Here is a 27309-nt window from a genome sequence, read left to right on the forward strand (position 1 = left end):
CAACAGATTTAAACAGACAAATCAATCATCAGGTAATAGCCTCTTCGTTCCCGAGATCAAGATTACCGGCTGATGAATGAACACACTCACTCTTTAGTTTCCTCTAAATGAGCCGCTGTCTCTCACATACAGAAGTGGCACGTTTGCCGAATCTGCTCAGATTTATCTGTGCTTTTGTATTGAGACAGATTTTAGTTTTTATTTGGGGGCCGGGGGGCCAATAGTATGAAGATAAAACAGTAGCAAAACTCGCTTCTTGTTGATTTAAATGTGATAACTTGTCATGTTTGTAAGCTGAAAAGCTGAATCTTTCCATTTGCACACGCAGACAGTAATAAAACACTCGTCATTTGCGTTCGAAATAATTACAAATGTGTAAAATTACACTGAAAAACAAAATAACACACAATTATGCGCAACATATTTACTTTTTGACCTTTTGCAGATCAATCAATCAATCACTTTTATTTATATGTCGCTTTTAACAATGCAGATTGTATCAAAGCACTGAACGGTATCAGATAGGAGAATACAATGATAGGGATGTTATAATGATGAAATTGAATTTTTTATTAAATGCAGAGACGGTCTCTGTAATCAAATCGACGATAAGTGCTAGAAAATAAGTGCCCTAACTAAACAAGCCATAGGCGACAGCGGCAAGGAATGAAAACCCCATCCATACAGAATGGAGGAAAAAAACCTTGGGTGAAACCAGGCTCAACTGGAGCCAGACAACGCTGGCCGGACACCCAGCACCTAATTTCCAGTTTAATTTTAAATGCAGCTATGTCAGATTGTGTAAAGGACTTGTGTGTTTGTATTGTGATCCACCATCTGATCTGGATACAAGCTGAGAAACAGAATGAGAAAGAAACAGACTAATATTAGTGTAGATGCCATTCTTTTTACGATGTCATGAGTATATTGTGCCTTATGAGGAATGCTCCCAGTTCCTGCTGTTCTTATTAATGCAACCTAACAATCCTTCAACGGATTTCAATAATAGAAGCGTATTAGTGTGTTATTTGTAGGCTAGGTTAAAAAGATGTGTCTTTAATTAACAAGATTTTAAAATCTATGCGATGTTTCATAGGGAGCCAGTGCAGTGTTGACAGAACCGGGCTAATATGGTCATACTTCCTAGTTCAAGTAAGGATTCTAACTGCTGCATTTTGGACCAGCTGAAGTTTGTTTATCAAGCGTGCAGAAAAACCACCCAATAAAGCATTAAAATAATCTAACCTCAAGGTCATGAATTACGCATCAATTAAAATTTCTGCATTTGACGTCGAGAGTGCAAAGGTCGTAAATTGGATATATTTGTAAGATGGAAAAACACAGTTTTACAGATGCTAGAAACATGGTTTTCAAAGGAATGATTGCTGTCAGCACACTTAGGTTCCCAACTGATGAAGAAGAATTAACAGAGCATCCATAAAGAGTTAGACAGTGTTCTAGATTCTTACATGTGGGGTTTTTAGGTCCAATAATTAGCACCTTAGTTTTTTTTCAGAATTTACTCATCATCCAGTTTCTTATATCGACTATGCATTCTGTTAGTTTCTCAATTTGGCGTGTATCTCCGGGCCACGAAGAAGATCAAGTTTAGATCATAGCACTTTGACTTTTCCTACTTGCTACAATATTCCTATAACAAAACTCCCTTGTGCACTTGAAAATGCAGAACTGGAAGTGGGGCTGGAAACAATTTTCTGTTAATATTAATATGACAAGTTCTCACATCAAGCTCTTGTGTATTGCTACTGTTTTTCCAATTTCAGTGAAAAAAAAAGTAGTAAGATTAAAAAATTAAGCCAAATTACCTTATTAAATTAAGACATTTCTCATTTTTATTAGTCCCCTGAACAACTGTGTAGAAATTTGGAAAATTGACAAAAAATAAAGATTTAATAATAATAAAATAACAGTAACATTTCCTCTGGGTTTTATTCACAATCAAAATATGTATACCAAACAAGAGGCCAAAATGCAGTAATGCAGAGACGCAGGCAGTGATCTGAATGCAGGGCTTGCAGTGATATCAAGAGTGTATGTGTGTGGACATTGGCACCAGGCTGAAGGCATACAGGGAGGCCTACATATCCCTCTCCAACAATCTCCTTCTGTGGCTAATACTTAAAAACAGCATTAAAAGGAAGGAGAGATATTCCATAAAATATTCAAAAATGTGCGACTTAAAGCTCGGTTTACAGTTATAGTGAATTACAGTGACCAGGAGTTGTTTTTCTTCGTAAAATTCTGTCATCCTCATGTTGTCCCAAACCTGTATGAGTTTTTGTTCTGTTGAACACAAAAGACATTTTGTCGAACGCTGGAAACAGCTTTGGTTCCTGTTGACTTTCATTGTATAGACACAAAATACAATTTAAATCAGTGGGAAACAACAAGATGGCAAGTAAAAGGATGGCAGAATTAGATTTTTGGCCAGACTATCCCTTCAAAAGCATTAAACTGTTTTATATGATTAGTCTGCCCACATATAAAACCCATGTCAGAATCTGTCATCACCCTGATTGATTTTTAATGGTAAAATAATAATTGTTCAACTAGTAAAAGACTTGATCTGCTACAGTTTAAATACAATTCTTTGTTTTCAGCAAAATGTTAATATCCTATTTTTCTCAGCAGCAAGTTTCATTTTTGGTTATCAAACGCTATGGCCAGTTATGCAGCCCACCAGCTAGTAACAACAATGACCTTGTGACCTCTAGCAACAAAATAACTGTTAGTATAAATGAGGTTCAAATCTTCAAGTATTGTCTTTGCATTGGTTCTCTCCTTTTGGATCCGTCTCTCTTTTTCTTACCCGGAGTGTCAATATCTGCATCTTGCTGTGAGACATGATGTTAGGTATTAGCCCCTCGCTGTGTACCTGTCAGTGTCTGTCTACCCATCTCCAGCCTTCTCTTTCCTGCTACCTCTTCATTTGACACCTCGCTCTGTCTCTTCTCTCTCTCTCTCTCTCTCTCCATTCTTATTCCCCATCACTCTGTATGTCTATCCACGCGTATCCGTTTCTCTCTCCCTCTCCCTCTCTCTCTCTCCTGTTGTGGTGATCAAACGTGCCTTGTGTGTCTCTCTGCAGTGCTGTGTGATCAGAGTGGAGAGTGAGCACAAAAGAGAGAGAGAAAAAGAGAGAGAGAGAGACTGTGTGTGTGGTTGGTTTCTCAGAGACCCGAGGAACATGCTGTCCCCTTCTGGCTGGGAATACTAAAGGCACAATCCCACAGCTGCTGCCTTTGTGTCTCCAGCCCCTGACCACACTTATATAAGCCCAGACCACAAAGCCAACTGTCCGACAAGCCTAAAATTCGGTGTATCTTTATCATCCTTTTAAACAGTCAGGGATGAGACACGACACAGAGCTGTGCTGGCTCTGTTTTTTGGGGGGTATCTCAAGCTTGTGCTGCTCAGCTGGGATCTGAGTTCACCCAGGTCAGGTAAAGTTTAGACTAAAATAAGACTCAAATACTGAAACGGGAAAAAGAGTAGTGTACTGCCTTGAACTGTAATTAAACCTTTGTTTATTTAAAGCTGTATGGAGATACTGTATATTAAGTAAAATAATGCATATGGTCAGAGATCAAAACCCCCTAATTTTTGGGGTCACTGCCTTATTTGAAGTTATTTTAACGGCAATAGAAGAGAACACTTTTACATACCTCCCAGTTATTGGTGTCAATCTGGCATTTCGTTCCAATTTTGGTAAATTATATGAAAATCCCTATTTAACTGGCAGCCTAGCTTTCTAGTTATCACTGACTTTTCAAGAAGGTGAGCTGTTCTAAAGTGACTGAAACCCTCCAGATGAAGGCCAATAGCAGAGTGATTGCAGAAGTTTATCAAAGGCTCCAGCAGCAACATGCAGTTCCTTCCCTGCGTTCATCACCCAACCAGCCAGCAAATTTAACACAGGACAATGCCCCATCACACAGCAAAACATGAAAATGAAAACACTGCAACAACAAAATGCCTGGCCCATACTCCTGATCTAAACCCAATCAAACATTTATGGAAAATCCTTGGTGAGAAAGTTTTGGCTAAGAAACCCACCACACTGTGGAAACGAGTAGAAGAGGAGTGGACCAAGGTCAGAAGTCATTTAAAGCAGGGGACTGTACATATCATATTAATTTATGACTGCTGTAACCCTCAGATCTTTCTTAGCCGTTCGCTAATTTTAATCACTGCATTTTTCACAAAATAATAAAGGTGTGTTTTTTAAGTACCCTGGATATTTTGTAAACCACTCTATGTTATAGCCACAACTACAATTCCTTCAGATTTTGAAAAATGATGCCCTGGTTGAAATGTGTTTAGTGCCAAACTAAAAAATAACTTTACTTTTATTTAATTGAAAAAATATTTTAGCTTGTCTTTTTTTTCCATTGGGCCAGATTACATTTTAAGTTGTATAATATACAATATATTGCCAAAGGTATTGGGACACCCCTTCTAATGAACATTTTGACCACAAATCTCATTGTTTCAGCATATAACGATATTCTAGGGAATTGTGTGCCTCTCATTTTATAGCAACAGTGTGGACAGGACCCTTTTCGATTCTAACATGACAATGCCAGTGTGTATAAGGCAAAGTTAAAAAGAAATGATTGATTCAGTCAGCGTGGAAGAACTTGACTGGTCTTCAGAAAGTCCTGATCCTAGTAATTTTATTAATTAGACACTTCAAAACTGCAACAGAGTTGGAAACAATTTTCTGCTCTAAAGAAGAGGGTGTCTGAATACTTTTGTCCATATAGTGTGCAAGTCATTGGTGTTTGGTGATGAGTTTTTGGCTCAAGGTCTGCACTTAATATTAAACCTAACCTAAATATTATTAATTATTATTATTATAAATACAATCAAACTCGAAATCGTAATCAATCCTCTTCTTGTTTAGAAGAGTTTTTGTTTATAGTTTAAAAAAATGAACCCATGTGCAGACTAATGCAAACTATTTCGGATGAAACCCGTAAAGTATAAATGCTAACCACAACTGAACTGGCTGTCTGAGCTAATGAGGGACTACTCATGTGCTAAAAGAAACTTTGGCAATGTAATGAATGTAAATTATGACACAACATCAACAAATTCAGCTCTCTCACTCACATAAATGGAGCAGATGAACAGCCCGTGGCTAATTAGTAGCTTTATCACCCATTGCTCAGCGCGATGACCAACCGTTTTCCTGAGTCCCTCTCCACATGCAGGCAGACTCTGGTGGCTCGCCCTCTAGTGGTTAGGTGAGAGCTCGTGGGCCTGTCTTCTGCTCAGGAGTCTGGTGCTGCTGCTGCTGCTGGCTTTAAGAATGCTGTGTCCATAGGAACCAGCTCAGAATACTGATTCCACGGTGCAGCACTTGAGCATCAGGGCTGCAGTCAGGCAGACGCTAGCCAAGGACTCTCCGCTGTCTCTACCGCGTCGTCTTCAGAACATAAAACCGATGCTTGTGAATTATATTCTACAATCCTAAACCCGAAGATACACTCTCACCTACTGTGTGGGTTTTAATGCAGGCCATTAACTATAGAAAAAATAATAATTACAGTATATAAATAGAAATAAATATAGAAACTGCCACCTTACACAATGGAAACAAGCAGGCAATTTGAATATTACTAGAATTTTCTTTTTTCTTTTTTATGACATAAAAATAGTACACAGAAAATAAGAGTTAACCAAATAATAAATAAGTATAATAAATAACTATAATATTATAGATAGATAGATAGATAGATAGATAGATAGATAGATAGATAGATAGATAGATAGATAGAGAACACTACTAGCAGAAGTGGAACTATATTAGAAGTATATATCCTCCTGCCATGTAAAACAACATAACCAAGGACAAACATTTTTAAATATGTACTCGTACATTAATTTTAATATTTACAAAAAAAACAAGCTATAACATATCCTTGTCCATGAATCACACAGAGCAATGGTATCATTGAGTGCGCTAACTGAGGGTAAACAGCACATTTAAAGAGCATAAACAATGTAATGAAGGGTAGTTATGACATGAGAGGGAAAGAGGAGGAGGGGTGGAGAGCAGAAGATAGGACAGTGTGGGGAATAGCTGTATGCCCTGCCAGAGCTCCTTACGTAAGTGCACAGCGCAGAGAGGAGACCAACACAGACTCGCCCTTCGGCCACAATGACATACCGCTTTGGCCCTTTCATCCCTGCGCTTCTCTTTTATTGCACACTCCATTATTATACCTCCCAAAAAGGGCATTATAGTAACAGAAAGACATCTGCCCTTCTCTCACAATAGGGTTTCTATCAATTAATATTTTTACTGTAATAACACTATATATATATATATATATATATATATATATATATATATATATATATATATCATAATAAAAACAAACTGGTATAACTAATATAATTTCTACTGCTTGATAAACTCTTAAATATTAAAAACTATTAATAGAAAATTGCCACAATATTGTTTTAATAACTGAAATATTGTATAATTTTAAACATTTAAAGTGCATAGGGTAAGTAAAAGCTTAACTAAACTAGGACTAGTCTTATTCAAAAAAGTATTATTAAATTTTTTTATCTTCAAGACTGGTCATAAGAAGACTGGCTAAAATTCTAATTGGTCAAATTAATTCTTAAAACTGGCAAGTATCTTCACACTGTGCTATGTGTGTTGTAACACTATTAAAAGGATAGCTCACACAAAAATATATATATTTTTTTAATAGCATTTTCATGCTGATTCACTCTTTGACCAATCACCAAAGCAAATAAGTTAGTATGTCTATCAGGCATGCCTGGACACCTTGTTTTTTTCTTGCTGAAATCTAGGCCGATTCATGCGTGTTAGGCTGATGATACACTGGGTAACTTTAGGCAACGTTGCCATAAACGAGAACAAATTTCTGTCTAGATATTTTTTATCTGTCTTGGGCTGTCTCACCAGGTTGACCATTTACTAAAGTTGCCCAATTTATCATCAAAAGTCATTTAGAAGTCTTCTCCACTCCTCAATCTCTCACTGAATCTGGGATGAAGCGGTCTGTTAAATTCTAAGTAAAAAAAGCACAAAAAGACTAATGACCAAAAAGAGAAAAGTGATGACAACACTCAAAGGTCTAGGCTAATTTAAAAAATAGATTTTGATAATTCCTTATGAATATTGCCAGAAGGGTGGTGGGTGAAGCAATTCTTGCCGAGAGAGCAGAATATCTACCATGTGAGGAGGAAGAAAGGCCTAAACATTGTGTAAAGAGCTTCCAGGGTTCTTATTACGCTGTGAAATGATGGGGAAGCAGTTTCGCAACGAGTCAGTGAGGACAGTCTTAATTAGGTGAGCTCCCTTCGGACTGTCCTAAACAAAAGCCTCAATTCGAACTTGACGCCCCAAAAGCTCAGAGGGATGCTCTGTTTTCAAGGACAAAACCGAGGCATTACAAGCTTTAACCATTGTTTGAGATTGCTATAGCAAAATTTACACAAGGAGAACAGGCAGAGCACGAGGTTGCGTCGAAAGTCTTCAGCAGCCCTCTTCCACCTATGATGTAATGGTGGGATGGAGCGGGAGGCCAGAGGGAGCGGGGAGAGCCAGCTGTTTCTTTGGGATGGACATCTGGGCACGAGCGCTGTGGGGTGTTGTGGATTGACCGATGAACATGACAGGGTAAAGTAGAATCCCTGACACTGCCCTCAGTCATTACAATGAAGCTGCTGCAAAGTTACTGAGCTCTTTGTGAAGGGAATCAGCAAATTATAGACACATGCTTGTCAAATATGAAAAGGTTGAGGAAAAAAAAAAAAAAAAAAAAAAAAAAAGTTGATTAAGCCTAGATTAGAGTGGACTTCCCCAAGTGTTCTTAATCTACTTTTGTCCTCTAGAGGAGCCTTGTGAAAGTACAATACTAATTAAAAGGTATGTACAGAATTCATTATCGACCAAGCACCTGAAGGCCAGGATTTTTGCTGAGTCAGGGGATCCACAAGGTTGCCATTGATCTGCTTCCGGCAGCATTGCTTTCCTAGAGCAACCTTTCACAGAGGTCATACATCTCACAATTTGACTAGTTTTAAACAGACACATCTAGATCACAACTTTATGGCGCACTTCACAATCTGAATGGCCTAGTTCTCCACATGCACACTTCATGATTAAAAGCATTACACCAAGACATTTTTCTTCAAGGAAGTGTACAAGCTACACAATACCCAACTTAAAAATGAGAAACCCCCCCCAACTGATTTGCATTAGCTGCTCAACTTGTGGATCAAGTCTTAAACCACAACACAGGAGATGAACAAAGGTTGATAACCACTACAATAAAAATCAAGAACTCAAATCCGGAGACCGTTCAATGTCGATTTTTATTAAACAACTCTGCAGTACTGCATAACACCCAACAGAGCAGAATAAAATTATGACAGCTCCTCCTTGGCAAGGCGGTCTTTCTTGAGGGGTCCCTGTTAACACAAGAAAAGATTGGTTACCAGCTGATTCAGCTCCTACCTTTGTGTATATCAGTTTAACTGATTTCACAAGTGTCATCAGAGAGTGAACAGGGAGAAAGCACAAGAGGGGTACCACTCCCCTGCCTCACTGAGCTTTACTCTTGCACTGGAATGGAACCCAAATCTCAGATGGACAGGCTGAAACAGGTTACGATCAGTGCACTGATCCGAGGGGGGCCAAGGGCATGGATGTGGTACAAAGTTAAGGGTAGAACCCACAATGCCTTGGGGCAGCTCAACTCATGGTGACCTCTTGGGGCCCCTAGTCTAATTTTGGGTCCTCAAATTATAAACTTTATGACCACTGCAGTCATGCCCTCACCATGAAGCTTTTCTTTTCCTCGACGGTCTGGAAACGTCCATGACCAAACTTGGAGGTGGTGTCGATGAATTTGAGGTCGATCTTCTCCAGAGCACGGCGGCTGGTCTGGACCAGGAGAGACTTGCGCAAGGTCAAAACCCTCTTTTTCGTTCCAACCACACAGCCTTTCAGCATCAGGAAGTCATTGGTCACCTCACCATAATGCACAAACCCACCCTAAAAGGCAGAAGTTAAAACCATTTTAACAACAAGTAAAAAAACCTTGAGTAACTGAGAAGCCCACAAGGCAGACATCTGCACACTCACCAGGGGGTTGATGCTCTTGTTGGACAGATCATAATCCGTAGAAGCATTGTTCTTAACTACTTTTCCATCCTTGGTGTGATAGCCTACACCAAGCTTGTAGATCTAAGAAGAACAAAACCTTGTAAGAAACTATACTTGATCCTACAGGAAAGCCTGGGTGTAATTCTGAGGTCTCACCTTCTTGTTGATCTCAGTGCGGTGATGGTAGCCTTTCTGACCGGCACGAGCCACAGAGAAAGCCACACGGGCAGGATGCCAGGCTCCAATACAGGCCACCTTACGCAGACCACGATGGGTCTTACGGGGCAGCTTCTTTGTGTGCCAGCGGCTTGTCACACCTACAAAAACATTTGTTCGATTAGCAAGTGGTCTTAGAAGCTCATCTGCTTAACTCAGCTAGTGTACTTTCAGAAGGAAGGCAGCATGGAGATCATCCTCATGAGTTTCGGGCGCCATGCCTGACGCGATTAATCCATGACAATCATCATAGAAGCACAATGACTATGAAATCAAAACTCACAGGAGTGTGTTGAGCAAAAGCCATCCACCTACCCTTGTATCCATGACCCTTGGTAACACCAATAACGTCAATCATCTCGTCCTGGCCGAAGACTGTGGCAATAGGAATAGGCTGCTCAAGCTTCTCTCTAGCCCAGTCAACCTTATCGGCAATGGAGCCTCCATTCAGCTGAATCTCCATCAAGTGAGACTTCTTCTGTCGGAGGGGCAGCAGGCGCATCTACAGAAGACAGGATTTTAGTAAAGCTCCATTTAAAAAAAAAAAAAAAAAAAAGAAACTCATTAGAAATGCACAATTCTTAGAACCCAAATTTCTGATTAAAGAGTACAAAATTTGCACAATGCCAAGTTAAATAAAGTGTTTGTAATAAACATGTGGAACAGACCGTGCAAGATTAGTGGGGCATTAAACGGTTGAACCATGATCTTCCCTTAAAATAAAAATTTACTGTGTGCCACAGCTTTTGCGCTTACCTGTGTGTGAGCAATGATGCGAATGACCTGGCAGTACTTCTTCATGGTGGCAAAGTCTTTCTCCAGCTGCTTCTTGCCCTCTTCATCTTGCCACCTCTTGCAGTACTTGGTAAAGGCCTTCTTCTTGGACTTGTACCTGAGCACGGCACAGAGAAAAGTTGGCACAGTTCCTTCATAGCCCAGCGGGCCAGTGGAAGGAGACTGGGCATGGCTGCTTGCCCATCCTCATGGTAGATGGGGGGGGGCGTTGACAGCACTAGGTCATTTCGGCTCATGGCACGGCTTCTAAGGAGCCCTTTCCACCGGCCAGAGGAGCCCGGAGCTCATCAGGGCACTAGGCACCTGAGCGGAGCTGCACCACACCGACACATTAGACTGGCTCAGAAAAACATGACCATGTTTAATCTGGCCAGCAACCATCTGCTCCAGACTAAACCTAAAACAGTGATCAAAAGCCAATTCTTACCAGTTCTTATAGAAGCGACGCTTGCACTCATCACTAATGTGCTCAGCAAAGATGGTCTTGATGGAGCGCAGGCCACGAGGGGTCATAACGTATCCAATAACACCCACTACAATCATGGGAGGAGCCTCCACAATAGTCACTGCCTCGACCACCTCTTTTTTGTTGACCTCTAGAAGAAAAAAATTGAAATAAGTCACCACAACTACGAACTTAACTTCAGGTTTACAACTAGAAATTCAGGCTATTAAACTGCTCAGAATTCGACATTCAGCAAGGGCTCAAGGCCCAAATATGTCCGCCCGTCGAGGCTCTCATCACCGGCAGACAACCTACTGCAGAATAGATTTCACATTACGTGCGGTAAAACTGAACGCTTTAACTTACTTGAGCCGGGTCTGTCGACCTCACGGACAATGTGGGTCATGCCAGCCTTGTAGCCAAGGAAAGCAGTCAGGTGAACAGGCTTGCTGGGATCATCTTTAGGGAAACTCTTCACCTTGCCACGATGGCGTTTGCACCTCTTGCGGGGCAGGAAGCCCAGAGAGCCGTGGCGTGGGGCCGAAAATTTACGGTGAGACTACAAAGAAAACGCCGAGTTAGAACATGGCTCTTCTATAGCAACGTTTAACATTGTGGGGAAACTTACATCTTTGTAACTTTAAAACTACATAAGATTTAAAAGTTGTCATTTCTAAAACATCTAGCATGCTAAAAACGTCCTTACACACTAACGTTACTCCAATCTAGGACGCAAAATTATGACTTGCACATAAAACGTTCACATGCACGAATAAAAAAAAAAAAATTTAATCGATTAACAAGATGACGATACTTTAAACGGATAACCACATGGGAGTACATGAGAGCATAAGAAAACAGCGACTATTCATTTATCTAGTGCCCAAGATTCCCTTGCTTTACCACACGTTAGTTAAAATACGACCAAATCAATAGGCCCTAAAAAGGGAGGCGCACTAAACACCTAAAGTAACACGAATGGAAATGTAGAAAAATACACTATTTGACAGAAAGAATGTTTCATAATCTGGCTTTCATCTTTGGGCTTTCAGACACGCATTTTGTAGTATATTTTTGTTTTAAGATTCCGCAAGCAGAGCGCTGCCATTTTCCCCCACGGTCAAACACACACACCATGTGTAAAACACCCAGGAGCCGCGGTTACCGCGCATAACCTCTACAAAACATTCGTTAAGCTTCTGTATATGATGTACAGAATAGAACGCGTCTGAAATCAAACGGATGACTTTGATTTAGGATGGATTGCGAACGAGAGCTGCTCACTCACCATATCGTCCCCGGTCCGATTGAAAGAGAGCGAAGGACAGGCGGCGCTTCCTTTTAAAGGAAGACTTGCGTTCGACGCGTGTGCGTCACTGCATACGTTTCTCGTACGTAACGATCCTCCAGTGGCGTCGCCCTCTACGGGCCAGTAACGCGCTCTACTCCACATGTAGTAGAAGCCACATGTTAAATATGACATTTTCCGCTGGCGCCGTGAATTTTCTTCCTGTTTTAAGACATGTTTTATGTTGTATATACGTTTGTAGCCAAGCAAGTCATTTTAATCTCAGTGTTTAGTTTCTTTGCACTTTTTTCTGCTATTATAACAAATGACGTCCGTGCACTAAATCGGCGTATACCATGCGAGTTCAAATACGTCATAAAATGTAGACCACCAAAACCAAGAATAAGAAATATGCACGTTGATATTTAAATGTTTCCTAACTTTCTAGCAAGCTATAATATATATATAAACAAATGAATCATGACACAAATGTGATTATATAAAATAAACAAAAAAACAGCTTACTTCTCCCTCAAATTTACATTCACCCTCATGTCTATCTGTTAAGAATGGAACACAAAAGAAAATGCTTAAACTTTAAGTGGATGGGGACCATTGATAGCTGTAGTCACCATTCAGACATTCTGCCAGAAAGTAACTTTTGTTATGAAACACGCACATACACACATAAAAACTCTTCTCTCACATTCGCATTAAGAAAACATTTGTAGTATACTTCATATATAGTGACGTAATACACGTTTAGTTTTTTTTTTAAGGTCTTTTATTAAATAAAATCTGAGAATTGTCTAATTATTTCAAGTCAGCAGTAAGTTTTACAGCAGTTCATGTCTTAACTAAATGCAGTGAACAGATGTAGCGTAGCTAACAGGACAAGACCAGAGACCCATCATCTACACAAAAACAATTGTCTTTTTTAAATAATAATAAAAAAACAAAAAACGCACAAAACTATTTTAAAAATGTTCTTGTGGCTATTCCCAAGTCCAGTGCCCATACACAGGACAAGTCTTATACTTTCAGGGAAAAAAAAGGAAACAAATAAAATGAAGACACTGTTAAGCTCATTGAGTAGTTTATCCATTCAGTCCATTTACCATTGGGGTTTCTTCAGCATGAACAGCAGAGGGCAGCACTGTGCCTTTAATAAAAGGGACTAAAGTCATGCATTGCAGATACAACAACCTGAATGTCAGCTTCAACCGACAGCCATTCCAATAAGTAGGGCATTTTGGGGAGGTAGTGCTTCTGCCAGCATGCTTTGGTACTGTTCCTTAAGGCATCACAGGGTATGTGGGGAAATTGTGCATTTACAGATGCATTATAACGCAAGTCTTTCTCAGATGCCAGGTAGTGGTTTAAGTCTCACAGCTTTTAATCTCTGCACCAGTCAGTAGGCACCGTCACCCAACATTAATTCAACACTTGACTAAAGTCATCTGTGTTTGCAGTAGTTGGCAAGAAGGAGGACTCTCTCATCATCCTGGACAAACCTCTGCTCCTCTCTGCCATCTCAAAGTCCACATCTCGCCTGATTCAGATTATGTTCCTGAAAGAAAGTTTTCCCAAACTCATAAGTGCTGATCATGACTGCACAGGCCGGAGCGACTTTGATCACTCTTGGAAGAAAACCTGGGGGAAAAAAAAAAGCAAAGATGTTAACTGAATGTTTAAACAATAAATAAGCAATTAAAATAAAACTGTAGTGTGTAATTTTAGATTCAGTTTGGTTCTATCCAAAACTAACAATACTGTTGCATGCATAAAATATATTATACATCCAAAAACTTACTACAAACTACAGTATTATATAAACTTGTTTTAAACCTAGGGCTGCATGGTAATAGGGAAAAGAAAACCTGACATCTGCATAAAAACAACTGTACTTCATTATAATACTAATAGCTCCATCTTAATTTTTGTGTAATGCTGTGCTACACTCTGAGACCGGCAGTGCAGAAGACAACAGAAATACAGCCTACATGATTTGATAATGTCACTGAGCTACATCAAAATATTGATTTTATTTCAATAACTGGTGCAGCCCTAATCCGGACTCTCACAAACAAGCCTCTTTTAAACTGTTGTCTCCATTTCAGCTGGTAAAGTTATATAACTAGTCTGACGTCAGTGTCACCATGTCTTAGAGCTTACCGGCAAACAAACCCCTGTATCCCATGTCAATCCAGATATTCCTCATCATGTTCCATGTGGAGGACGGTTTCTTCACGGAGACTGCTGTGAAAGGTCAAAATGTCAAGACATTTGATGCCTGATGAATGCAATTGAATTTAGCTTATGTAATCAGCTCTTAATTGTTTTTAAAATTGAGCCGTCACCTAATGACACCATGTGACACTCAGCATGCAGGATGCATTACTGCACTCTTTCTAGTGCGTTAACAGGTCAGACTATAGAAGCTGCTATACCTCCGAGAGCCTCCATTTCTCCTAACTGGATTTGTCTGCGGGTTTTCACCACGTCAAACGGCAGGGTCAGAATTGCAGCAATCTGTCAAGAAGTTACATAAATGATATTCTGATAAGCCAGAAGAGTATGAGAGACATTAATTTATATTAATACTTTAATTCAAACCGGTTTGGCGACAGGTTTAAAAATGGCAGAAAAAGACATGCATGATGCTATATAAAAAAAAACTGTTCAGAAGATTAAAAAAAAACAAACAAAAAAAACAAAGCAGTTCTTATTCTTATAAAAATATTTTTACAGTTTCCACATAAATAGTATTTATTTCAACATTAATAGTAGTAGTATTTTTTATTTAGTGCCATGTCAGCATTTTAGGCTTTTTTCATTGCAAAAACAATTGAAACGTTTCTTAAATTCTGAAGGAACATGCGCCACTGAAGATTGGAGAAATGATGCAGACAATTCAGCTTTACATCACACGAATAATTGTATAACGTGTAGAATTGTACGGTTGTAGATTTCTTTCTGTATTTTGGTCAAACATATGGTAAACAAAAGAAACAAACAAAAACTTAATCTTTAACACTTTATATTTTCTTCATAGCTAATGATTATTCAATTTTCACCGAAAAAACATAACATTTCAATAATGTTTTATTATTATTTTATAGTAATATTGCAGTAAGTATGTAGTATGAATATACAAAATGTAACTCGTTCATTAATTAGATTTCAATTCACAAGTTTCACTCATGTCCTACATTCGTCTGGGACAGAAGTCGACTCAGCGTATATTCTCCTACAGAATGCCCTTGTTGTTAATAAGTCAGGCCAGATAAGGTTATCACATTGTTTTATCGTTCTCACCGAAAGCTTTATGCAATATTCATAAACCCCTCTATATTAATTTATAGCCATCAAGTTCCTTATTTTAAAGTGTCACTTATAATAAAAGTAAGTCAACAATCCTATCTGGCTTTTGGGAGTATACTCACAGCTCCTGAGACGGCCCCTGCTGTGAAACTGATGGTGAATGAGGTCTGTGGAGCCCTGTACCGCTCACACAGCTGTGCCTTCACTAGCTCATAGTTGAACCAGTACAGGGCTGAGAGGAAAAAAAAAAAACACAAGAACAGTCAAACACTGCACCTGGGGAACATCAGCTCACCATCACGCTGTCAGAGAGTGTGCAGGTCACTGACCGGAAAAGGGCACGTCCCGCAGGACAGTGGGTCCCCAGCCTCTCCAGAGAGATAACCAGCCGTCCTGAGCCACAGCCGAGCGGATGCACACAATCAGCTCGCTGTACGGTAGCTTGCGGGACTGCATCTTAGTCCGAACTAACTCCAGAGGGCTGATCACAGACACCGCTCCCACTGAGCAGCACAGAGAGAGACGTCAATAACTCACACCACAGCTAGAACCATCCAACAGAAACTAAACTAGGGATGCACTGGTGGAAACATTATGCTTGTTGTGTCTAAATACATTTAAAATCAATTAACACTGTATATACACTACAGTTCAAAAGTGTGGGGTCAGTAAGAACCGTCTTTTTTAATTTATGCTTTTATTTAGAAAGAATTAAGCTGACATTATCGACAATCAAAATAGTAATATGTAGTAATACAAGAGCAATATTACTAACAATATTAATATGCAGATTATTTTGAAATGTTAGAAATGTAAAGAGAAGGAAAAACCAGAACTAATAATTCAATATACAATACTGCCAATAACCAATTTTGCGTGTGTGTGTGTGTGTGTGTGTGTGTGTGTGTCTCAACTTTTAAAATCCCCACAATACAAAGTCTTAGGTCTCATAATTGCAAGAGACAATAAGACCGGGTAAATACTCACATCTTGCTAGCCCTCCTGCTATGAGAGGGATATGGTCTCCCTGATAGCCCATGCCGTAACGCAGAAAGTCTCGCAGCTGGTCGTAGCAGGTGAAATAGATGACTGTGGCAGGAACCGCCATCACCCTACAAACACAAACAGACTCACTGAGCATTCAATAATTACAAATGTATGTCATTCAGAAGACTCATATTTGTTCCTATTTGCTGGTTTTTAAAACCAAGCGCTCAAGTGAACCGACCCCAAAAAAGATTAATTACAGTTAACTTGATACAGACGTTCAATCATTAACATGTTATTTATACATTAACAAAGTCAAAGGGTCATTTGCTTGGACAGAGTCTCGTGTACCGTTCGATAAACTGCATGACTACTGTCTTTTTTTTTTCTTTTTTTTTCCCAAACAATGACCCTCGTGAGACGGATCTTTTAATGGATCACTTTAATCCCCTCGAGTCATGTCTGCCTACAGACTTCTTCACTTTGTGTCTGTCAAAACATTTATTTAATGATCTACACTTGTTAATAACACTGCACTTGTTTGATCCGAATGAAAGTCGTTAAATCGGGCTGGAGTTACAGTACACAGTTTATAAACAGACCCACCAAAAACAGGTGTTATGATAGCACCCGTCTTTATGTAACTGTATGTAACTGCATCATTATGATGCTGCACTTACAGTGTGGGAGGAAGTCCGCTCCACAAAGACCTGAGCCCCTCGGTACGAGTGATCTTTACAAATGCATCCTGGCAGACGAACAAAAAACAAAAACAAGTGAGTTTGTGTGATTACAAAAACTTAAGAGTCACGGTTTGGGAAGATGTGAATGAATTCTCACCACGGTCCCGCTGAAGTGGGTAGGGGTTTTGTACAAGCTGGAGCAGCTTGACATATTTTGACACACATAGACATGGTCCATCAACCCATTACAATAGAGGAAGCATTTCCTAAAAAAAAAAAAAAAAAAATGTGGTAACATCAATCTATTTTGCAATCATTTTGCTAATATTACCAATGGACAAGTACCCATATTACTCAGAACTGACTGTAGTGATCAATTATTTAACATGAAATGACAAATTTGTGCATTTACTAAATGTATGTTATTGATCTGATTTGATGTTGATCTGTGAACAATTCAAACATGCATGTTACGTGCAAAACTCAACCTCATCTTTCAGTGAAACGACTTCTATTTGCTGACATACGCTGGTCTTCTCCAATCATTCAGTCCACTTAAACCCCGTCATTTTCTTTAATTTGACGGCAATCTTGCATTCAGATTTCCATCCATTTATCAACCAATGAACAGGCAACGAACGGTCATCGCTGATTTCAATCGTTTGTTTTACTCAAATTTACAGTACTGCCACTTCTGTTACCTTGCCGCATCAAAAAAAACAGGAAAATAATGCATTGTGCAACCTCAATAAACCTGGATTCATGTACAGGCCTACAGTACTGAAAATGCAATGCTTCGACACTGGGGTTACCGAGAAAGTCTTTTCCAATAGTTTAAACAGATTTGACGATTAGGACTGAGGTATTAGATAAGAGGTTCTATAAATATTAGCGACCCTGGCATTGACCGTGCCGCGAAAGTGGAACCTAATCCAACCTTGGCACAAACAAGCAGTCTTCCTACTATTTCTGGACATTACACAAGACAGGTTCAAGGTAGGTCTACCTGGCAAGGATCTTAGTTTGTCCTAATGAGCTCTGTTAATGGTCCACTGCTATAAACATGCCGAATAAACGTTTACATACAGCAGAGTAGACCTTGGAAATGTTTTCTGGATGCATTTTTTCCATATGTGCACATCTGTCATGTCCGATTGCAACGTGACCTCGGGTTTAGCCAAAACGTTGTCCACGCTATGTGATTTATTTGTTTTGCAGAGTGCATTTGTAATTCTTGGAGTGCTGGTTAGTGAGTGTTAGCGAAGCGAGCTTCTTGGCTGTGGGAGGGAAGCGTGCAGTTCACATACTCACATTTTGAAGGGCGGATGACCCTAACCCAGGGTCTTGACTCTGATGCTACGGCTAAAAGAGAGAGAGAGAGAAAGACAGCTCATAGGCCTCGTGCTGCTTTGCATTTGCTATTTGTACCGTGTTGTTAAAAGCTTACAGCAGGTTATTACGGGGTTAATACACACACAAAAAAATAAAGACAACGAGGATAAAGAAAAATGAAACCGTTATCCAGGAAGGATGCATTAAACTGATCGAAAGTGATAGTCGAGACATTTATAATGTTTTGAAAGAAGTCTAAGAAAAGCCCATTTAAAATGCTGCGTTTAAAAAAAAACGTGTTAGTGCTAAAAAGCAGAACATCTGTTTTCTCAGGAATAAATTATATTAGAAAATGTTAATACAATAACGTTACATAATTGTTTGATCAAAGAAATGCAGCCTTGAAAACAATTAAATTAAAAATCTTAAGCATTTAAGCTTCACTTTTGCTGGTATTAAAGCTGAAATAGGTCAAATTCTTCTAACCCAGGTTAATATGCATTGACGACTGTATGCAAGTCATTCGTTCATAAAAGTCCCCGAAACATTTAAAGAGAGCACCGAGTTTAGCAAGCACTGGCAGAAAAGGGTGTTTAAGAAACCTGTTTGCAATCAGTCACTATTTTGCTGTTCTACGTTGTTGCTAGGTACTCAATTCAGCTTTAAAACACACATTCAAAAATGTAAGTGGAGCAGGAAAACAAAACAAAAAAAAACTGTCAAACCAGTTTAACATCAATCATTTCTAAAGTAAATGAAGTTGCCTGCTCAATCTGTCATTCGTTCTGTGAAAACAAGTTTTTAATATCCGTACCTTGATAGAGGGGAGTTTGCTGAGCTTGAAGTCTGATCTTCACTACATCCAATGGTGTGACTGCAGGGAGAGACAGGGACAAGGAGACAAAGGATGACTTTGCATTAATTAACAAAAAAAAGTTAGCATTTTGATTTCATCTATAAAGTACAAAGCTTGCAATGTCAAATTAAATTTGTAAAACTGTCAACACTGTTTGGCTACTTTATGAACAAAATAGCTATATTTCCATCCACCTATTTTTATGTTCATTTTGAAATATTGCATAAAATAAGCTGGATGGAAATGCCAAGAAGCACATACATCCTAAATATGTGCATAAAAAAAAAAACACCCATGTATGAACTTTTTTTATTTACCATATGAATATTATATTCAGTGGCTTCTCCTAGTTTTTTTTACTGATATTTAGTGCTAGTTTACAAGGAAGTGTTGATGTGTTTGATGTGTTTCATTCATCAATATAATTTTCCGCATTTTATACGACATTCCAGTTTTGTGCAAATTAAATTCAAATCTTTGGAGGGAAACATAGCTGATTATATTGCATACACTCACTATCATTTGGTCAGCAGGTTTTGGCAGCAGGCTGTAATATTTTTTACACCAAAGGAAATCACCAAAGTGACATTTATTTTATCAAAATGTAATTACTAATTTAATATTATTTCAAATTAAAGTAACTCAATTACAATAAATATTTTGGTCCCTTTTGATCAATTTAATGCAATTTAATGATTTTTTTTTTTTTCTTTCCACTGACTGACCCCAAAGTTGACCGTTAGTGCATGTACATTAAAAAGAATCATGCACATTGTTTTTATGGATTTCTGCACAGGCAAAAAAAAAAAAAGTGACACTAAAATCTGACAAATGCACATTTCGTGCTCAGAGTTTCTACTGAACAGAGATGTGATTGTGCAGATTCTTTTCCTCACCAAAAAGAGATGTCAGGACAGCCCCAGTGCCAGACGCCAGCATCTGCTGCACGGGTGTAATAGCAGCCGAGGGCCTGACCGCAGGCCCTTCCCCCATCCTGCCGGCCCACCTGAGAAACACAACAGAGCGCTCGCGTTATACACACACACGCGTTTCGCTTGCATTTATTTTCATGTTCCTGCCTTATACCTCTTATCATCAGAAAGAACTGCTAATTTACTCAGTCCGCTGAGTAACAACGTAATGTCATGGGCTACATTCATGCAAACATTTATTCAGATAAAGAGAGGAAACCGCTAGAGGCGGTGATGGTCATAATGGCTAAGCACAGCATACTGATATCTTATCTATTGAGCACACAGTCGTGGGTGGGTCACCCTCCCCACAGCCTACACTACCCCTGCAGAAGCCAGTAAACTACCTTATAAGAAACAATTTAGTGTGAGACTTTGACCGACACCAAGAGTGCTGTCCGGATCATTTAGTGTCACAGACTTACAGGAATAGTACATTTAAAACTGTCAATTCTGTCATCGTGAGCCTTTATGACACTTTTTTCTTCCAATGAACATAAAAGTATTTCAATTTAAAAATTCACGGTGACAAACATTTTCGGTTGGCATTGATTTTCATTGCATGGGGATAGAAATGAATAAACATGCTTCAAAATCTCTTCTATTATGTTAGACTCATTCTCAAAACATAGGGAAATTGCAGTATACTAGCAGAGGGAAACAACAACACCACTTGTGGACTGGAGAATTTTAATTAGACTGGTATTGCCTCCTACAATACTGACAAACATTGCAAAAAGCTAGAGCAAAGCACAGCTTTAGGCTACTGACACAGAAAGAAAAATCCATACGCAACTAACTAAAAGATGAACAGAGCAGATATTCATCTGTTGATGTACACGTTGCCCTGATGCATTTACAGGAGTTCCAGGAGGCTGCTGCTAATACGCCGTCGTATATTTCTGCTGCAGTGCAAACATCTCAGTCCACCTCGTGTGTGTTATGAGACTGAAGAATGACAGCTGAAGTGCTCTAGAGCTGCAAAACAAACCCCAAACATCTCACTCCTTCACACCCCATCACTGAAAATATCTTCAAATGCAACTCGCAGATGACGCAATGCAAGTAATGCTGCGTATAAATAAAACAAGATTGTTGACCATTTTATTTCAGAGAAAAATCTTAATTTTTCATCTAATTTTTTTCTATTTTTCCTAACGTACATCAGAATATTTTACTAAATAAGTAACCATGGAGCACAAAAGCATGTAGCACAGGTATATTTGAAGCAATAGTCAACAATACATTGTATGGGACAAATTATTATTCTTTCATGCCAAAAAAAAATGGATATTAAGTAAAGCTCATTTTTCATGAAGCTATTTTGTAAATTTCCTGTCATAAATATACCAAAGCTTAATTTTACGTTAGTAATATGCTTGCCTAAGAACTTCATTTAGATTTTTTTCAATATTTACAACAAACAAGCTCATAATCCATATTTTCAAACAGTGGTATCTCTTATCCTAACAAACCATACATCAACCAGCTTTCAGATTATCAATAAATCTTAATTAAAAAAAAAACACGACTGGTTTTGTGGTCCATGGTCACATACTACATTAAAAGTGTATTAGGCTTGAAAACGTTATGGCTGCTTTTTTTAAGGCGAGAAAAACTTCAACTCAAACTTAAATTGAAATTCAAAAACAAAGAACAAAACGTGCTGTTTACATGAAAGCAAGCGCAAGGAAGTTGATCATATCAAATCATGGGTAGCTAACATCTTGCCTGTCCAAAATAAAAAATAAAAAAACAAGACTACTAACGTTACTGGTCGCAAATAAAATGAAACGACCGTAGAAGGCGACGATGGTTAGATAACCCTTTATTACCTGTGCGATAACGACTCTTCTGCATCAAGCCAGTTTCATTAGCTGCGCGCTGATCGCATTAGGCGCAATGGCGCAAGACGGCACATTGTACAGAGAGCAGCGATAGCAACAGAGCGCTTCTGAAGCAAATGCTGAAAAGGACGGTACAACCGGAGTGTGCGAGGGCTGCCCGTGCAGATCACTCACCTTCTGTCTAAAGCGGAGGATTTCTGCGCATCGGTTCGGTTCGTGTCATTCTGAAGCGAGACTGTCCTCCGCGGCGCGGTCGGAGCGTGTCAAAATGCGCTCTACGGCGCAGCGCGGGGGGAGTGAATTAAAACGCACCTCGCCCCCTGGCGGCCGCTCTGGTGCCAAATACACCAACGGTTAGGGTTGTTTTTGTCGTGAAGCGAAAAAAATGGGCCCCAAGTCGTGTCACGTTTTCTTTAAGTTGTCTTTTAGGCGAGGTTGTGAGAGCCGTAGTGGGTAGGACTAAATTTGACGCACCTTTTCTGGATGTCTGCTGTCAACTCAAAGTCAGTGCACCATAGAGGCATGATGTTTGATGATACACGATCACATACATGGCATCTAAAAGGAGTTACATAATGATTGCTTAATAAAACTATTAACATATATGGGCCGTATCCTATATTGGACTGTAAAAACAAAAGCTTCGTTACATTGTTAACAATCCAATAGTTAAGGCTGCAAGAAAAATATGATATGCCACTGCCTGCTTCCAGTTTCTATTAACTGGAGGAAATGTGCAAAACCATGAGATCGACTGCTTCCGTAATACAACATTTTGTTGAAGAAAAAATTTTGTTTTCCTTAAATGTTTTTCCCCTTTCCATATCTCCCTTAAATTCTTAGGAAACCTGGCAACCAAACCACCCATCCAAGCCATCCAAGACCAAGGACCTTGAGCAAGGTCATCTAATCTTAGGGTTAGGTATAAATTACATCTTCAGTTTTCTAAACTGGCAATTCTGAATAAGTTTAATATATATATATTGGATAAATTGCTTCAACAAAATAAATTTTCATTTGTAGCAGTACAAAATTAGCAGTAGGGGGAAAAAAACAGTTTGGTTCAAAATATCTTCTGGAGAAATTAGGGTGAACTGTCCCTTAAACATGATCATTTAACTTTATTCATGCTCTCATAACTAATCAAATTCACTTTCGCGTGACACTACAAACTATCAAAATAAAACTGTCCTGGGCTTGTTTGGCACTGGCTTGTTTTCTGCCTTACAACCTCAGGTGGTTTATTAAAAGGTTTCACTCTTAAGTCCTGAGAGATCACTTCCCTCATGCTTGCATACAACGGACTGATACTACAAGCTTGTCTTGTTTTTGCATGCAAAGAATAACAGTCAGGGATAAAGCAAGATATGTATTTGACAATGAGCTGCACAATCTCAAAACACAGCATCCTATATTTTTAGCAATCATTTGTCAGAGTAGATGCCACCACTGTGATGCCTTTTTTTTATATTACTCCAATATCCAGGAGTTTAAAACCGTTGTGAAAACTAAACCATGTTGGTCTGCATTACCACTTTGCTTTTTGTTGTGCAGCGTGTTAATGTTTACATTTTATTCAACGCTCTAAATGATCACACAATGTGAAGTGTTACTTTAACAGTAAGCAGCCTTAAAAATATTGTATTAACAATGAGAAATTTCAAACATCAAGCAAAATATAGTCAATTCAAATACTAATATGACTCATGTAATGCAAAAAAAAAAAACCCAAAGCCAACAGAAAAAAGGCAAGGACCACTTTGAGAGATTTTTACAGATTTATTTGCAAAACCACAGAAAGCTTAGAATCGGAGCTTCTGGAAGAACCATTTGTTCTTGCCTGTCTTGTACCTGTAAAACAAAACATTCACCATTATCAATGTATCCGCGTGCAGGACAATACATGCTTATATTGAGAGTATCAAAGCAAATATAAATGTCCAGTGACCAGAAAGGATCAAACTGTTCATAGTCATCTCTCTGAACAGAAGCTAGTCATCAAGTTTTTTTAATTGTGGTTCTCAACCTACAAGACTTGAGCAAACTTGTCAACACTATTTTTGCATCAACTTAGGAAGCAAATAATGACATCTACACACTACAATGAGAAAGGTTTTAATTTAGCCTTTAACGCAAAGCAAGCATTAACAGTCGAGATCAGGTGGAAATCACATACCTCTCCTCAAACTTAACCTTGGCCTCTCTCCTGGCTTTGCGCTTCAGGGCAGGATCCCTAAAAACATCCTTGTTGACGACAGTTTTGTCCAGAGGAATGTCAACAGAGTATCTGGGGAAAGATGACACATTAGACAAATGGACATAATTAAAATCAGTCGACTGTGATAACTCTGATTTTGCAATAGTTAAAACATTTATTTTTACATTTAGTTATTTATAGTCTAAATAAATGTTATCTACAGCTTTTGAAAATCATTGTGTATTTATTTTGATTATTATTATTATTATTATTATTATTATACAAATACATTTGGCACACAGAAAAAGAAACTCATTCATGATTTAATTGGCAATATGAAAAAAATTACCTGACTAAACCTCCCCTTTTTTTAAGTCATAAGAAACAAAGCTAAGTGATAAGGCGTTTTATTTTTGGGATAATTCTCTTAAAATATCTTATAGGTCCTGAGCAAAATAAAGCTCTGATCTCTGCAAACCAAACTATGCCTTTATTGATTTGCAATAGTAAAAAGAGTATCGTTAGCTACCTCCATACTGGGGAACTACTTTATAACAATCAAGTTGTAATTCTAATTAAAAGTGACAGACTCTGTTTTTTTAAATGTTTAACATCTTAAAGCTGCTCGATTTAAAGCTATTGCGCGAAGTACTATATAAATGAATGTGACGTGACTTCAACTAGAGTAACTGCAGAACTCATGCAAACGTCCAAACAAACAATACAGAGTATTTTAGCAACGCAAAACCGCTGCATATTGCTGCAAACTGGTGCGTCTTACCTATTTTATTAAATGCATCTTAATTATGAACACAATGGTTTGTAGCGTAAACTATTTTAACATTTACTGCACTTCATAATTCTTGTTATTTCCCTAAATCCACTAATGAACAAAGTCTTGCCCATAGGCTGGCTTCTATACTGAAAGAATAAGGTGCACAGGCACAACAAATAAGCAACTAGGTGTTTGCGATGGCTTAAGATGCATCGTGAAAGTACATCAACAACAAAACTTCTTCATTGTAGGTAAGGTGTGCCGGAACAATACTAACTAGTTAAGTACAAAACAACAACAACCCAAATCTGTAACCAAATGCTGCATCTATATACACTCTTCAGGAGTTCAGGGTCAGCCTGGCTTTCTTTGGAAAACAAGTGTTTTTCTTCATGTTCTCATTCAAGTGGTCAAATCACAAACATTTATAATTCAGTTTCAAATAAATGCAGTTTACCATACATTAAAAGAATTCCACAACAAAATGTCAGTACAACTATTTCCAAAATTTACAAAACTTTCCTGAGCAGCAAATGATTTCTAAAAGACACTGGGACACTGAAGGACGGAGGTAATACTGGAAATCCTAGTTTACCATTTCAGGAATATATTATATTTTATAACAACAGGAATCGGTTCTTGTACATTTTAACATTATTTCACAATATTGCCATTTTAATCAAATAAATGTAGCATTTATGATCATAAGAGGACTTAGAAAGCAAGTGTTAGGCTCATAATACACGGGACCACTTTGAGCTTAAGAACGTTTATGTTGAAAATCTAACAAATGGATATAGATCGGTCGTGGAGTCTGTTTCTCACCTGGTTGAGCATTGCCTGCAACACTGCTCAAAAAGTTGCCGTGTATCATCAGACTTATTTTGAAAAGTCAACTCTAATACAGAAACTGCACGAACATGCACAGACGGCGTTCATACCTGGTTGGCATCAGGTGGTTGTAGTTGAACACCTTCACAAAGGCCTTGATCTTGGATCTCTTGGCGATCTTCTTCTTGCCCATGACTGTGGTGACTTTACGAGGATAACGGTCAATGCCTGCGACCAGAGCATGGCTGTAAGGACGGTCTGAGGTGCCATCGTCAATGTTCTGGATGGAGAAAGAACACAACACCGTCAATACTCAAACACGCTTGATCTGCACAGCCTTCTCTCCTGTACACCGGAATAGACTAAAAGTACCTTGACGATCACGGCTTTGCGTCCGGCGTAACGTCCAGCCAGGACCATGACCACCTTACCAGGTTTCATAAACTTGCCCATGTCTGAAAGATATTAATTTGTACAATATATAAGCTCCAAAAGAACAAACCTATAAACGTAAGCTGCATCTTTTGGACAGCACGTTTATAAAACTAGATCGGTCCTGACGTAGCATTATGCTAACTGCTCATTATACGGCTGTACGGAGACGTAATAATTATTTAATTTAACAAATGTACTTTATTTGTTCTTTCTCACATATTTGATTCTTACACATGTGTAAAAATAAACGCATGCTATCGTAGACGGAACGGGAAACTATCATGTCAGAAGTAGGGAGAGACGGAGGGAACTTTAAACCTTTTATCTTCTAAAGCAAACGTAGTATTCAGACAATAAACACTTTCAATAGCCGACAAGGACATTCGCTCTAGAAGTATTATGAAAGCAAGTCCGTGGGCTTTACTTTTATATCGATGTTCATGGATTATTTTCTCGTGTATGAAACTTACTGATGGTGCTCTATGGCCGACGGGAAGGGAAAGGAAGTAGAACGGGCAAGCGTGACCCTTGACACTGACGGCGAGTGACGTACTTCCGTCGCTGTGTTCTACGGAGTGCATGCTCAGTAGGCGTTTGGAAAAATAAAAGTTAAAAATGAAATGTTAAAATAAGTTTTATTTATTTATTTATTTTTAATATAAGTTTTATTTTATTTAATAAATAATTTATATTTTATAGGAAAGATTGTTATGTATTGTGCATGTTTTGCGATGTAATTATTTTATTATTACGTATTTCTCTCTTTCTCTCGAATCTTAATTGTTATGCATTGTGTACTCAGGTTTGCACAAAAAATGCTTTCCTTTTAGATTGTGCGAGTATGTTTAATTTTGTTGATTAATTTTTTAATTTGGAACTTTAATTATTGTATAAATGTATTTTTTATTACTGTAATCGTTTTTATTGTAACCTCATGTCTATGATTATGTTTATTGGCAAGATAAATAATAAAACATGTCAATTTAGTGTTCTGCATCTTACTGCCTCGATTCAAATTAGAATTGAAGTTTTCAGAATTTTTTGTTTAATGGAACTCAATTTAATAGAAAACAATTCTCAGTTAAATCATTTCTAACATGAGATTCAATGAAATGAAAACTACAACTATTATCATAATTAAATAATTCA

At 38.5% G+C, this 27309-nt stretch overlaps 3 protein-coding genes and 2 non-coding genes across 7 annotated transcripts; all 5 read right to left on the reverse strand.

Moving 5' to 3' along the window:
* Nucleotides 1-8366: 8366 nt before the first annotated feature.
* Nucleotides 8367-12048, reverse strand: rpl3 (ribosomal protein L3). Its single transcript, XM_043235522.1, has 9 exons — nucleotides 11923-12048; nucleotides 11001-11193; nucleotides 10617-10785; nucleotides 10151-10286; nucleotides 9710-9896; nucleotides 9335-9495; nucleotides 9158-9259; nucleotides 8852-9067; nucleotides 8367-8481 (listed from the first exon to the last, which is right to left on the reverse strand). The coding sequence occupies exons 1-9, from the start codon at nucleotides 11923-11925 to the stop codon at nucleotides 8437-8439; spliced, it is 1212 nt and encodes a 403-aa protein (XP_043091457.1). The 5' UTR covers nucleotides 11926-12048; the 3' UTR covers nucleotides 8367-8436.
* LOC122342195 lies at nucleotides 8558-8692 on the reverse strand. Its single transcript, XR_006250541.1, has one exon. It is a non-coding gene; the product is annotated as a small nucleolar RNA SNORA54 (small nucleolar RNA).
* Nucleotides 9559-9653, reverse strand: LOC122342196. The gene has a single exon (XR_006250542.1). It is a non-coding gene; the product is annotated as a small nucleolar RNA U83B (small nucleolar RNA).
* Nucleotides 12049-12688: 640 nt separating the features above from the next.
* On the reverse strand, nucleotides 12689-22249 carry slc25a39 (solute carrier family 25 member 39). 3 transcript variants are annotated; one of them, XM_043235312.1, is made up of 12 exons: nucleotides 22097-22249; nucleotides 20001-20110; nucleotides 19063-19122; nucleotides 18228-18278; nucleotides 17074-17183; nucleotides 16914-16981; nucleotides 16234-16358; nucleotides 15576-15749; nucleotides 15369-15478; nucleotides 14373-14454; nucleotides 14098-14178; nucleotides 12689-13575 (listed from the first exon to the last, which is right to left on the reverse strand). In XM_043235312.1, the coding sequence occupies exons 2-12, from the start codon at nucleotides 20095-20097 to the stop codon at nucleotides 13457-13459; spliced, it is 1077 nt and encodes a 358-aa protein (XP_043091247.1). In that variant the 5' UTR covers nucleotides 20098-20110; nucleotides 22097-22249; the 3' UTR covers nucleotides 12689-13456. The 3 variants fall into 3 exon arrangements, with proteins under 3 accessions (XP_043091247.1, XP_043091246.1, XP_043091248.1); XM_043235311.1 differs by having other exon boundaries at nucleotides 14098-14181; nucleotides 17074-17182; nucleotides 18227-18278; XM_043235313.1 differs by lacking the exon at nucleotides 18228-18278 and having other exon boundaries at nucleotides 14098-14181.
* A 1437-nt stretch (nucleotides 22250-23686) lies between these two features.
* rpl27 (ribosomal protein L27) lies at nucleotides 23687-26729 on the reverse strand. The gene is made up of 5 exons (XM_043235990.1): nucleotides 26631-26729; nucleotides 26098-26180; nucleotides 25836-26005; nucleotides 24099-24209; nucleotides 23687-23773 (listed from the first exon to the last, which is right to left on the reverse strand). The coding sequence occupies exons 2-5, from the start codon at nucleotides 26176-26178 to the stop codon at nucleotides 23725-23727; spliced, it is 411 nt and encodes a 136-aa protein (XP_043091925.1). The 5' UTR covers nucleotides 26179-26180; nucleotides 26631-26729; the 3' UTR covers nucleotides 23687-23724.
* Nucleotides 26730-27309: the final 580 nt, after the last annotated feature.

This window comes from Puntigrus tetrazona, chromosome 3 (assembly GCF_018831695.1).
Source record: "Puntigrus tetrazona isolate hp1 chromosome 3, ASM1883169v1, whole genome shotgun sequence".
Taxonomy (NCBI): domain Eukaryota; kingdom Metazoa; phylum Chordata; class Actinopteri; order Cypriniformes; family Cyprinidae; genus Puntigrus; species Puntigrus tetrazona.